General features: G+C 39.9%; 1 protein-coding gene across 1 annotated transcript; it reads right to left on the bottom strand.

Moving 5' to 3' along the window:
• Positions 1-1,745: 1,745 nt before the first annotated feature.
• Il22ra2 (interleukin 22 receptor subunit alpha 2) lies at positions 1,746-13,279 on the bottom strand. The gene is made up of 5 exons (XM_090337638.1): positions 13,206-13,279; positions 11,331-11,466; positions 8,620-8,798; positions 3,145-3,314; positions 1,746-2,062 (listed from the first exon to the last, which is right to left on the bottom strand). The coding sequence occupies exons 1-5, from the start codon at positions 13,264-13,266 to the stop codon at positions 1,913-1,915; spliced, it is 696 nt and encodes a 231-aa protein (XP_090193764.1). The 5' UTR covers positions 13,267-13,279; the 3' UTR covers positions 1,746-1,912.
• Between the last annotated feature and the right edge of the window lie 1,096 nt (positions 13,280-14,375).

Below are 14,375 nucleotides of genomic sequence, written 5' to 3'. Positions count from 1 at the left end.
GATTCTGTTCTCTAAATTCATATTCCTCTGGGTACTGGACATGTAAGTGAAGGAAACAAAGCAGTTTGACATGAGTCAAAGTGATTATAGTTTTAAAAGACTTGTCAAGAGTTCATTGGAGGTCAAACTTGATGTTATGCTTTTTGTCCTCCTTACTTGAAAACTTGGAGCTTTATATAGAAAATAAGTTTCTCCTTTTTGCTTGAAGTTAGTTTCATAGAAATAATTGTCATTAGCCTTTAAAGCAATTTAAAATATGGAATTTACAGATGACTGAATGTTGTGTAATAAATGTATAAATTTAAGTGAACAAAAGGTTTGGGCTTAGCGCTACACACTTGCAATCCTAGCACTGAAGAAGTATAGATAAGTAGAATCACAGTTTAGGGACAGCCAAGGAAAATATTAGTCAGACTTTATTTTAAAAACAAGATGTGCAGGATGCATAGGCCACTGGTCCCAGATATTTCGGAGGCAGAGGTAGGAGGATCATATTCTAAGGCCATTGTGAGACTCTGTCTGAAAAGCTCTGGCCATCAGAGTTTCAATCACCTAGAAAACAACTAGTACAAAGATCTAAAAGCCAGTAATTTGTATTTAGAAACTAAATAATGGGATTAAAGTGCTGGTGTGAAGTGAGCAAAGTGATAATAAGGAAATGAATGACAATAGTGGAAACAGGAAATGGACCATGCAGGGCTAGGGTGTCATAATCACTTCCATTTCCATCCATAGGAGACAACCATTGGAATTCTAAGAGTTATGTTCATAAGCTTAGCCTGAGTATCCTGCAGAGACCAGAGCAAGGCAAGAAGGTTGAGGGGGCCGTGGTCCCTGCCCACAGGCATCAGGATGGTGGCCTGGAATAAAGTGGCTGCAGAGAGTATCCTATTTTGAGGTGGATTCAATATAGTTCCTTGATGCATTAAACTCAAAGGGAGAGGAGACAAAGATGGCTCTCTGGATTTTACCCTGACAACCATAAGAGTGGATTTCTATGCTCAGTGAGTGACTGGAGCCCTCCCACTGTTTGCTACTGCTTGGCTGGAAGGATGGGCTTCAAATTTCTAGGCAGTGTTTCATTGGACAGACTTAAACACGGTGTTCTTTGAGTGGAAGTAATACATATTTCAAAATATAAGGCAAAACATGGAAAGATTTATTGACATAAATGAGTGTGTTCTTAGCATGAGGAAGAATGTGACAATCACCATTTCTTATGAAGCATTTTATATTTGCCTATGCATAACAAAGTACTCAAGTATGAAGACAAAACCAAATCAAACAAAGTAAAAGCCCAATCTAATGTTACCTAACAACTTTCATGAGGCACCTGTAGCCATTTTTTTTGTTGTCAGGTTTTGGAACTGCCCAATTTCATACACATAAATGCTGTTGGCACATACAGTCCCTTTCCTCCCCTGTTTCATAGGCTTTATCACCCTCCCCCAAGCTCTTTGCTTATCATCCTCCCCACAAAGAACAAAAAGATCACAAGAAAAGAATGAAAGAAAAAGCTAAAATTCCAGAGTAAAAATAATAATCACCTAGATTGTAATTCTACCTTATAAAAACACCTTGACATTTTAATTAAAATTCATTAATTGTAGGTTCTTCATCCATATTTTCCTGATTTGTGACAGCAAATGTTAGAGATACTAGATTCAGAAATGAAGTTATACATTTTGTAGCACTCCTTGTTCTTTGCCTCTGTTTTAAATTCTAATTCTAATTCAATTATTGTTTGCAAGTGAAATACACAAAAAGAATGGACACACAAAGAAGTCCCTGACAGTCCTAGAGAGCATGGTTTTAAGGAAACAGAAATCATTTTCAGTGAGATTCTTCAGGCAAGGATCATTAGATTTGTGAAATGCTTTTGATTTGTATGTGGTAGGGCTCTCCAGACCAATTAGGGAATTTTCACACACCGCTCTTTGCTTCTCTGGCTGCTTCTGCCTAATATGGTCTGATAGATTTCAGCCACTATGCAATAGCCAGAATGAGGTGTGAGAGCTTCAATTTCAACAACTCTTCCAGATCCTTCATAAATGTTTTGCTCCTATATTGAAGGGAGAAAAAGTGAGATGATAAATTATTTCCAGTGAGTTGTTTTGGTGTTGTGAAAATCATTTGAGTTTTGCAAGGTCACAGTAAAAGTTGGGTGTTCAGATTCCTTTCTGGACACATCCTTTTCCCTAGAGCCTTGAAACATGATCTAGGAATGTGAGCTGTCAAGTGGCCATGTAGGAGCTACTGATTTCCCCCTAAGGGCTGATGATTGACTGATCCGTTTAGCAGAGTCTCTTTTTCAGGGATTTGAACTGTGCAGTAAAGAGAATAGAGCTGACTTTCAGAGATGGCTACAGATGGTCACAGAGATAGACAGTCAGAGATAGAGCAGGATCCTGTAGCATCCATTTCCCATTTCCTTTCTCCTCTATACAAAGCCTGGCAGCATTTGGTTTCTTGTTTCTGGTTGTCCTTGAGTTTGCTGGGTATCTCCAAATAAAAACTTCTCTCTCATTTTTTTTTTAAATTTGAATTCATTGCCGGGGGGGGGGTGTTTCTCTTCCTTCTAACCAAAAGAATCCTATCTCAAATAGACATCTTAAAGGAACATTCAGTTTAGCACTAAACTCAGAGAAATATACTGATGGTAAACAGTAAACTGCCATAACAAAATGGTTTATAGAATGGAGTGATCTGACAGCTACTAAATTAAATTGTTGAAATTTGTTACTGCCTATTCTTAGATATGCAGAGATGAGAGAGTGTAGACTAGCTGAATGATTAAAAGGGCACATATGAACACACATAACACATAGACACATCACACATAGTACACACCCTACAATCACATATACATTCTGATGGTGATAGACTGTACATTGATGGCAAAAGAGAGAAAGAAGGAAAAAGGAAAGGAAGAGGAGGAAGAAGATATGTGACACGGTCAACATATTGGTTTAAGACAAAACCAAGTCTGGAATCCCAGTATTCGGTGGAGTGAGATAGTAAGAAGATCTGGAGTTCAAAACCAGCCTGGCTACATAGTAAGATGCAAAAACAAGAAAACAATAACAAATACCAAGCAAAGTCAATTACAGGCAATAGTACTATTATCTATTCCTCTGAACTTACCTTTCCTAGTGCATTGTTGATTAAAAAAACTCGGTACACTAAATCATAGTAACTTTCCACAGTTGTATTGGTTCCTTTTTGGTGTCTGTATGGAAAATCTGGGGCATGCAGAACTACCAACAAAGATCCATTATGCTGGGTTACATTCACCACTGGAGGGTCTATGTTTGCTGGAGAAAAAAATAACAATTATTTATGAACGACTCAAAAAATTGAGATAGTTAACATGGACACAATATTGCTATGAAGAAACATTATATTCAGAAATCAGAGCAAGTTTGGCAAAGATCCTCAGCACAGCTGGGCTTCATTGTTTGTCCCATTTTTCTTAAGTGTTTAGAAGAAGAAGGCTTTTCATACTCCCATCCTGTCTATCTAATTTGGAACTGAATGTTCAGGATGCTCAGCTGTTTTGTCCATTCACATAAGAGGAGGAGTTACCCTTCGTTTATACTTTTCTCCTCTAAAGGAGTTGATATTTAATCCTAATGGTGCTTTTCATGTTGTCGCTTTGGTCTACTATGTGTAAATGAGGGGAAAGAGCTCTAGCTCAGTTTTGCATAGTAGTATGATGTGCCATTAATTCCCTCTTAGACAAAAAACATACTTCTAACATTATTATCATGTATCTTTCTAACATTCTTATCATGTATCTAACACTCCACCCTATATTCAATCTCCTGCACTAAAAAATATAAAGATCAATACTGTTGGTTTCCCTCAAACAAGATTTTCTTTTATGTGACTGTGTTGTGATTTCATTCAGTTGGCCCAATTATACATGATTGTGCATTTTTTTTGCCAGTCCTGGGCTTGAGCTCAGGGCCTGAGCACTGTCCTTGGACTTTCTCAAGGCTAGAGCTCTACCACTTGAGCCTCTGCACCACTTCTGGCTTTTTTCTATGTATGTGTTGCTGAGGAATCGAACCCGGGTCTTCGTGCATGCTAAGCAAGCCCTCTACCACTAGGCCAAACTCCCAGCCCCTATTGTGCATTTTTCTTATTAAAATATTCATATTATGCTGAGAACTATTTATTTCATGTGATCCAAGCTTTGATTACTGAAAAACTTTCTATATTCATGTGCATAGTTGCCCTGTTCTTTGAATGTATCATTCCATGTTGGCAGATTTCAATAGGCTGATGTTTTAAATACCAGAGCTATTGTATATGTATATTGAATATGTGTATTTCATTCATTGGCCTAAAAGTATCAGTGAGCTGAGCAGTTGATGTCTTCTGGCCTCTTGGTCTGTGATCTATGACGTTGGGCTTAGCAGCAGACTTGTCATTCTTCTCCATTCACTGGATTCTAATTGCGTTCCTGGCCTTTCAACATTTCACTCACTGACTACTCTTCTTTTCTTCAATGGTGAAAAAAAAACCCAAACAGGAACCATGACTGAACACAGAGTCTTGTGCATGCTAGGCAAGTACTCTACCATTGAACTCACTTCTATGAATAAATCGATTACTGTTTCTAGCTTCTTAACTATTCCCTACAGATCCCTAATCCTTTTCAAATTTATCTATCTCAGGCATCTTTTGATGAGATTCTCTTATTAGCTCTTTTTACAAAACACTTTCTCTCATTCCATGCTCTCTTCTGAGCCAAGACGATCAAAGTCTAGACCAATTTAGGCAAATGAGTCAGATAGATTTAAGTCCTTTAAGTCTTGATAAACATTACCCTAAGCATTAAACTCAACGTATCCAAAATTGAATTCATTTTTCTTGATTATTATGCATTCCACCAGACTGGTCTTTTCCCCATAAAATCTCATTAAACAACTAGTGATCAACCTAATTATGCAAGAAAAATTATCTTTGACATTTTTTATTCCTTAACAGTATATTCAAACTGTCATCAAATCCTGTCAATTTTTTCCTACTAAATGTCCCTCTAATAGTATATACATTTTCTACAGTTCTTTTAATTATCTCTATTCAAGTAAAAAAAAAATCGGTGTCCTGTAATCTGTAGTAGTAACATGGCCCCTAATTCTCATTATACAGCTCTTTCTCATCTGTTTCCCCTCATAGCCACTGACCTCTTCAGTACATGAGACTGATCATATAGTTTCCTGTTTTAAAATGATACTTACAGGTCTGAGGATTTAGCTGAGAGTGTTTGCTTAGAATGCACTCGGTGGATTTAATTCTGAGCACTGACAAATAAATGTGCTTTTTAAAATTACTTTTTGGGGGGGCCGGGAGTTTGGCCTAATGGTAGAGTGCTTGCCTAGCATGCACGAAGACCCGGGTTCAATTCTTCGGTACCCCACATACATAGCAAAAAGCCGGAAGTGGGGCTGAGGCTCAAGTGGTAGAGTGCTGGCCTTGAGAAAGTCCAAGGACAGTGCTCAAGCCCTGAGCCCAAGCCCAGGACTGGCCAAAAAAAAAAAAAATTACATTTTTTTTTTGTTTCCTAGAGGAAGTCAGAACTCGTTAATGGAAAATCTGATACAAGGGCTGCATTTCCAGCCCCACCTTATTTCCTACTCCATCTCACATGCTCTAATTCGCCATAACAGGTATCTTTCAGTGTCTCATATTTTCTCTGTCTCTTTCTGCCAGAGTGCCCTTACAGAATGCTCTCCTCTGCCCTCTGTGAACCCTTTTCACCTTCAGATATCAGCAAGTTTTTTTCCTGACATCTCTGGCCACATCCTTCCTGGCTTGGAACTCATAGCCGCATGAACCTTCTTTGTTTTGTATCACTAAACACACCTTTATAGCTATGTGGTTATTTTATGCATATCTCTCTTCCCTATTAAACAGAACATTCTGGAAAGAAAGAAGCTACTGTGCTTGACAGGCTATTCCAGGATCTAGTAAAAAGCCTGGATCAAAGTAAGTACTTTAAAAATAATGCTTGAATGAATGAAGACAAATAATTCTGGAATGACTCAAATGCTACTTTAAATTTTCCTTCTTCTTTTTAAAACATGTTGTCTCTGGATAAACACCAGGAAGCAGAACTTCTTACTGAGAGATTGCCCCAGCTGCTCACAAGAGGGGTTGGGTGAGCCACTGCATACAGGTGGCTCATTAGGCCACATCACAGGCTTTTGGAACATCCTGTCCTCAGATCTGCTTTTCAAAACATGTTTCTCACAGAGCCTCAGGGGCTGAGCGGGGACAGGGCCAAGCGGGAGGTTGAGGAGAAGGCTGACCGGGCAATGCTCCTCACAATTGCTTTTAACTGTTTTATTGATGGATTTCTTACTCATTTACCTGTGAAACCCTGACATAAAAAGCCTTGTTTTGGGCCAGGAGCATAGCCTAGTTGTAGAGTGCTTACCTAACATGCACAAAGCCCTGGGTTTGATCCTTGGTACCATATACACAGAAAAAACTGGAAGTGGTGCTGTGGCTCAAGTGGCAGAGCACTAGCCTTGAACAAAAAGTGTCCAAGGACAGTGCCCAGGCCTCAAGTTCAAGCCCCAGGACTGGCAAAAAAAAAAAAAAGCCTTTTTTCTTAGTAATGGGTATTGAGCTCAAGTCCTGGTACTATCCTTGAGTTTTTTGCTCAAGGATAGCTCTCTGCCACTTAAACCATAGCTTCTCTTTCAGCTTTTTGGTGGTCCGCTAAAGAGAACAGTCTCACAGACTTTCCTGTTGTGGCTGGCTTCAAATCTTGATCTTCAGTACTCAGATCTCAGCTTCCTAAGTAGCTAGGATTATAGATGTGAGCCAGTGGTGTCTGATTAAAAGGCTTTTTAAAGATCACTTCCTGAGATAGTTTTTTCTTTTCTGAAAAGTGGCCATGAAGTACAAACCTGAGCCCCTCTGAACCCATGGTAAACAGGACTGAGCTAAGGCATGTCTTCATCTCAGTCAGTGTCCTTGGCTAGTCTTATCTGATGGACTTAATAGATTAGATTGCAGGTGACAGATAGATTGAACATTATGAATCCATTTCTAAGCTTAAATATTATAGGATATTCCATAAATCTCCCTCACTCATGTACACCAGCTTAGTCATGCATCCTCCTTTTCCCCAACCGGAGAGTTTTCTACTGAGAGTCTCAAGTGTCTTGGGCTTTTGTTCCAATTTATCCCAAGAAATAATATGCTAGATACCTTAGACTGGTTAATTGAGGCAAACCAATCAAGCAAACTAGACCTTTTTTTCTGAGTTGCATTGGGTCTACCATTTGGACATAATCCAATTAGTTTAGCTCTAATAGGACATTGTACCAGGTAGAAGAGGTGGATTGGCTGAATATACAGCATTACTAAGCCCAAACTATTGAGAGCAAGAGGTCATTGAAAGAAAGAAGTATTGTGCTATTATAAATGCTAAGAAGAAAAAGGACCAGGTCCTGAAGCAAATTTGAACTGCCAGTAGCAAAGTTTGGTAGCAGTTGTCAAAGATCATTAGTTCTGTCTCCAAGGGAGGAGACAGAGTTGTTATAAATGCAGTGGAGTCAGGTAAAAGGATGGTCTATTTTGTATCCTCTAGAATGCCTCTTTGAACTTCTGTGTTTAGAAATAAAATTTATGTAAGATTATGTCAAGCCCAACACAGGAAAGACCAAAAGTACTTGTAATAAATGAAGAGCTGTGATGCTGGCTGAAAATAAAAGTGATGGGTGAAACCAGAGGCTGGTGGCTCGTGCCTGTAATTCTAGCTACTTAGGAAGCTCAGATCTGAGGATCAAAGTTCAAAGCCAGCCTGTGCAGGAAAGTCTGTGACACTCTTACTTCCAATTAAACACCAAAAATGTCAGTAGTGGAGCTGTGGCTCACGTGATAGAGAACTAGCCTTGAGGGGGGAAAAAAGATCAGGGACAATGTCCACAGAGAAATGAGATGGTTGAGTTAATAAAGAAGGAGACCTTAGAAATACTAAAGCTTCTTTGACTCTTTATAAGAATTATGCTAAGTATCCACGTTTTCTCTCATGTTATAAATTATCTTCATATATACAAATTGTTTTTTTTCTAATATTTTAAACAAGGTCTGTTAGTAACATTGATTTTGTACCTTACATCTTAGATGATATATATTATTTTGTGAATATATCTAAACTAGAATGGAACAGGTGAAGTAGATATGAGAGAAGAATTTTGGTGTGTCCTTTTGAAGATGAAACTAAAGAACCTTATTTCCTCAATAAAAAATCCTTATAATGTGAGTTTTTAGGAACTTAACATTTTAGAGAAGGGCAATATAGTTTTTGTTCTTTTAAAAAAATACCTTGTTCAGAAACAACAATGTGGCATCATTTCAGAGCAAAGGCTCTGTGGTCAGAAAACACTTTTGGTCCTAACTCAGGCAATACAAACCTTAAAACTGAGCAATGGCCAGACCTCTGCAATTAACTTTTCTAGGATACCCCTGAATCTACTCCCAGAGATGTCCTGAAAATTCTGTCTTGTGACATGGCCACATGAGCCTCAGTACAGCATAGGGCCTGGGAGCTGTTCAAGGCCAGCAGAACCAAGCAAAGCATCTCCCAGCACTCACTTGCCCACCACGGAGCGAAGCGCTGTGTAATACTCCATTCTGAGTAGCTCCCAGCCGAGGCTGTCTTCACCCTCCCGTAATAAAGCTCCTGCAGATTGGCCGTTTCATTAGTGAGGTCACAAAAGAGTTCTTGTATCCCCCAGCAATCCTCTTTATTCTTCCATTCTTTCTGTCCATACCTGAAAAAGGGCAAAAGACAAAGATCTGAGTTTCTTTTCTGCATAAAAGTAGCCTAGTTCTTTCAGAGTGCTATTATTTTGTTAAGGCGCCAGGAGTGAGGCTTGATCTTATGCTCAACCACTTGAGCCACAGTTCTACTTCTGACTTTTTGCTGCTTAATTGGAGATGAGAATCGAATGGACCTTTCTGCCTGAGTTGGTTTCCAGCGGGAGTCCTCAGCCTCCTGAGTGGCTAGCATTGCAGTCACCAGATCCTAGCTTAGAGCATTATTATTATTTTTGTTGTTGTTGCTGTTATTTGATGTTGGTCCTGGGACTTGAACTTAGAGCCTGGTGTTCTACCACTAGAGCCATGGCTCTACTTTTGGCTTTTTTGGTGGTTAATTGGAGATAAAGTCTCATAGGCTTTATTGTGTGGGATGGCTTTGAATCATGATCCTCAGATCTCGACCTTCTGAGTAGCTGTGATTACAATCCTGAGCCACTGGGACTTGGTTTAGAGTAGTTTATTATTCTTTGTCAGTTCTAGGGCTTGAACTCAAGGCCTCCACTCTACCACTTGAGCCACAGTGCTATTTCTGGTTTTCTGGTGGTTAATTGGAGATGAGAGTCTCAGGGACTTCCATGGCCAGGCTGGCTTTGAAACGCAATCCTCAGATCTCAGCCTCCTATCTAGGATTACGGGCGTGAGCCACTGGCACCCAGCTAGTTGGGTGATTCTTGAATACTGTTTCTTTTTCTTTTTCTTTTGCCAATCCTGGGCTTGAGTTCAGGGTCTGAGCACTGTCCTTGGACTTTCTCAAGGCTAGAGCTCTACCACTTGAGCCTCAGCACCACTTCTGGCTTTTTTTCTATGTATGTGGCACCGAGGAATTGAACCCGAGTCTCCGTGAATGCAAGGCAAGCACTCTACCACTAGGCCAAACTCCTGGCCCTTGAAGCTGTTTCTTGCTGAGATGTTGGCATTGCAGGCTGAACCTCAGTTTTGTTTATTTGTAAATGTTTGAATGTTAACACTGAATCTACATGAAATGGATACAGCCAAATGAAAGTTTTCAGGGTTATAAAATTGAATTGTGTTTAAAAAAATTCAAAAATACTCAAATAAAATAAATAAATAAAATAAAATTGCATTGTGGTTAGGTACTGGTGGCTCATGGCTGAAATCCTAACTACTCAGGACACAATAGTTGAGGATATTGGTTTTAACTCAGTCCAGGCAGGAAAGTGCATGAAACTCTTACCTCCAATTTACCACCAGAAAACTCAAAGTGGAACAGTGGCTTAAAATGCTGGCCTTAAACAAAAGAGCTCAGGAACAGTGCCCAGGCCCAAGTTCAAACCCGCCCCGCCCCCACAAACCTGCTTTGTGCTGTTGAGGATATCAGCAACAGAAATGGCTTCAGGTTTTCTAGAGTATGAAATTTACATAAGAAAATTCTACGAGTCTCTAAAATTTAATTTTCATTAGCTTTGTGCTAAAAGGATTTCTAATATGCCTTTTATTGTGGCCACCAACATGTCCAATTTGGACCCACATAGACTACCTAAGAGAATATTTACAGTGAGTAAATATTTCCTATATAAGAACAGGTTCTTCATCACACAAAACAGATTTGTAAAGGGATGAGGATGCTTCCAGCATAAAGATTTATGTTTTATAACTGGTAAACCTAATACAAACTTTCTAAGGCTATTTCTTCTGAGATTAGGAAACTCTAATCAAGGATTTCAGGTTAGAAGGATGTGGATACATTCATGGAATAAAACTTGCTCTTTTGGCTCACCTCAGGATCTGATATTCTGAAATTCGAAGAAATTCAGAAAATGATGAAAACTAAAGTGCAATACTTTCTAATGTTCAGCCAGTATCAAACAGCCAGGGGAAGAAATGTCTCAAACATTTTTAGGAAGAAAGCTTAAAAGCCTGAAGGGATATTTATGAATGGTAGTGTTATTTTCAAATCAAGATAGTCTGCTTCTAAGCCTTGATTTAAGAAAGGAATAAATTCTATCTGAAGTTTGGTGATGATCTCTTAAGTTTGATGGTTGCATGAAAGGAGCATGTTACGTCATGTCCCACTCTCTGTTTGTGCTCACAGGAGTTATTCGTATTTTCTAGAAAGTAAGACTCACTCTAAAAAGTGACTTTTAGATTAAAACTGTATTTTTACACACTCATCTTTAGGGTTGCCCTAAGTTCATTTCAATCAGTACTGTCAGTTTAATGAGAAATTCATTTTGTGTCCAACAAATGTCTTCCAACATTCATTTGGAAAATTAATGAGAGCCTACCATGTGCTAGGCACCTGCTCTGCAGTGCTGAGTTCCTGAGACCTGATGGGTCTCTTGTCTTGAGAGAACACCTCATGTTTTCCAGTCAGCAGGAGCCTTCATGCAAGGAAGTCCTCTGTCACTCCCTCAGCTTTTCACCCTTGGAAAAACCTAGACCCCCCCAACAGTTTAGTGCGATCCAGGATGTGTTATCCCTGGGGCCTTCTCTGTCAGCCAGAGGAGACTCAGATCACTTACATTTTGTACTGCACAAAATAGACATTGCTGTTGTGGGAAGTGGCCTTTCCAGGCTGCCAGTGCAAAACGTTGTGAAAATTTCGGGACCGAAATTGAACTCTCTGAGGCTTCAGAGATTCATGGGCTGGCTGAGTTTCTGAAAGGAGAAATAAAACGTTGACTATTATGTGCAGAATTGTTACTAGCAGTACTTCTAAATGCCTGCAACAGGATCCCTGAAACTGTTGTTCTAAGGGCTCAGAAATTGCCCTTAGAATTCTGAAAAGAGCTCAGAAATTGTATCTTTTATTCTATTTAATGTAAAAATTTCAATGTGCAATATTTCCTGCCAGTTTGTCCCTTCCTTCCTTCCTTTCTTCCTTCCTTCCTTCCTTCCTGCCTGCCTGCCTGCCTGCCTGCCTGCCTGCCTGCCTCCCCTCCCTCCCTCCCTCCCTCTCCTTTTCTCTCTTCCTTCTTCTTACTTGCTCTTTTCAGCAGTCCTGGGACTTTAAACACTTTACTCATTGATAGAGGAAGGCTGACTTTGTAGAAAACCCTTTTTGCCTTTGGATTTGAAGATAGTGTCTCTTGCTTTTGTCCAGGCCAGCTTCTGACAACCATGCTCCTGTCTCTGACTCTCAAGTAGCTGCGATTATAGTTGGAACCAAGGTGCCTATCTCCTTTTCCTTTATTTATTTACTTTGTAACAATCTCACTGCTACCACCCACCCACAATAACAGCTCTGTACCAGAAACCAAGGGACTTGTATCTTTATCCACATCAAATTTCTCATCTCCTCCATGAAAAAGGTATTACCATAAGTTTTTACAGACGAACCACTACACCTTAGAAACATGAAGGAACTTTCTCAGCAGCAAATGGTAAAGTGGATTTTGTCGGATTCCCGAGCCTAACTGACCAAAGGAAACCAAGAGAAAAGCCTCAGGAGAGAGGAACTTATAGAAGCAACACATCAGAGGCTAAGAAAATTCTTTCTCTTCTTCTTTTTCCTTCTAGTACAGAATATTGGCCAGATGTGAATATTCCACATATAACAGGCTTATTTATCTCCTATAACCACCAAAGAAGGTAGGTGTTTACTGCTTTATTTTCTATTGGGGATTATGGGCCTAGAAGATGTAGGGCCATAGTTAGTTTGGTAGCATTTAAATCCTTTCTAATTAAGTTCTTACTGTTGCCCAGGGCCAGAGGCACAAGCACAATCTACTCCCCTTTTCAGATTTCTGGAGCATGGTAGCGTGGGTTGTTTTATGTATAGTCATGAGAAAACTGTGTGATTGCAGGCATTGATTTTGGCCAGTTACATTGAGAGGGCCTATCTGTTGCGTTGGGGTTTCAGTGTGCTGTGATCTAAGGTGTTCTGCACACTCGAAGAGTTCTCCCAAGTGGTTTCTGATCCCTAATGCAGACACTGCTCTAAAAACTTGATGTATCCATTAATTCACTGAACTTTTGCAATAGCCACAATCTCCATTCCACAGAGGAGGAAATAGAAGCCCATGCTAAGAAACAGATGGAGTAACTGGCGGAGGTGAAACCTTCACCCTGTTTAACCTGTCTTAGCCCATGCATTTAATCATTATGCAACCGTTTCCCTTCAAGGAGAAAGCAGTTCTAAAGCCAGAGAAGGGAATGTACATGTAGCTAATGTATGTGAAGCTCTCTGTACAGATGTAATTGGCAGGCACTCATTAGGGTACCAGCGTGGCTCTTGAGGCTTCAGAGGGAAGCTGACCCCATGTTGGCATTGACCATTTAGCAATCAAAACAAGATGAAATCTTCACAAGGCCTACAAAAATAGCATCCATATTTCTAATAGCTTCGTGACTCCACTCAGTCAGGGTGGGCAATGAAAAGGAGATGAAGCACTTACCTCCTCCACCAGTCAGAAAGAAAGCGATGAGGAAGCCTAGAAAGCAAGGTTTGGGCTCCATGGTTTCAAGTGGACTTCTGGCCAGCCTGTGTCCCTGCAGCGAAGGAGACGGCTCAGAAGAGGGAACTATCAACGTTGACCAACCTCTTTTTTTGGCTTAGCCAATGAAAATGTTTTCTTGAAGCAATTTGGTTTTGCCATTTATAAATTGTTATTTTCTTTTAACATTGATAAACGATAACAATCATTTAAGATTTAAAAAGAAGACAAAGCAAAAATCACCGTATAAGTCACGTTTGCCTGGAAGATTTTTTTTTTTTTTTTTTTTGGCTAGGGCTTTGTTCGCAGATCCCGAGGGCAGGGTAGAACCTAGATTTTGCAAGCTGTTTGTGGGTGAGGGAAGCTAACAATTTACCTGCCTGCAGGGCTGCCAGGAAGCACCTGTGAGGGTGACTTTGAATACTGGGATTGGCAACGACAGCTTCCGGTATTACAGGCTTTCTTGTTGAAAAATGGGGAGGGAGGGTCTCTCATGGATCCTTTCTTTTCCTCTCTTTTTTTGGGTAACTCCCCAGTTACCCAAACTCCCCAGTTGACCTCCCTTGGGCACTCTCAAATTCTCCACAGGATTTTTCCTCTTCATGGGACTATCCTCCTCCTCCCCCTCCTCCATTCCAACCTCTAGTTGCAGGCAACTTTATAAAGACATCTGGTAAACCAACATGATGCCTTAAATAAGGCAGGTGAGGGACAATGGGGTTAAGTTACATCAAAGCTTTTTTTTATATCACTTTTGAAATCAGATTGAATGAGGTCATTTATTCTTTTGCTATGATTTATTAAATTGTTTCATAAATCTTTTTTTCCACATGTTGTAAGAGACACTAAAATTACAAATTAAAGCATAATCAGTTTTTGTTTGCCAGTCCTGGTCCTTGAACTTAGGGCCTTGGCACTGTCCTTGGGCTTTCTCAAGGCTAGAGCTCTACCACTTAAGCCACAGCACCATTTCTGGCTTTTTTCTATGTATGTGGTACCAAGGAATTGAACCTGGGTCTTCATGCATGCTAGGCAAGCACCCTACCACTAGGCTAAACTCCTGGCCCCATAAACAGTTTTTTTTCTCACAGGCTCTTGAAGTCAAAAGATGAAAGGGTTTCTGCCTTTATG

This window comes from Megascapheus bottae, chromosome 8 (assembly GCF_031878675.1).
Source record: "Megascapheus bottae isolate mThoBot1 chromosome 8, mThoBot2.hap1, whole genome shotgun sequence".
In the NCBI taxonomy this organism is placed as follows: Eukaryota; Metazoa; Chordata; class Mammalia; order Rodentia; family Geomyidae; genus Megascapheus; species Megascapheus bottae.
This window is presented reverse-complemented; position numbering and strand designations above follow the sequence as displayed.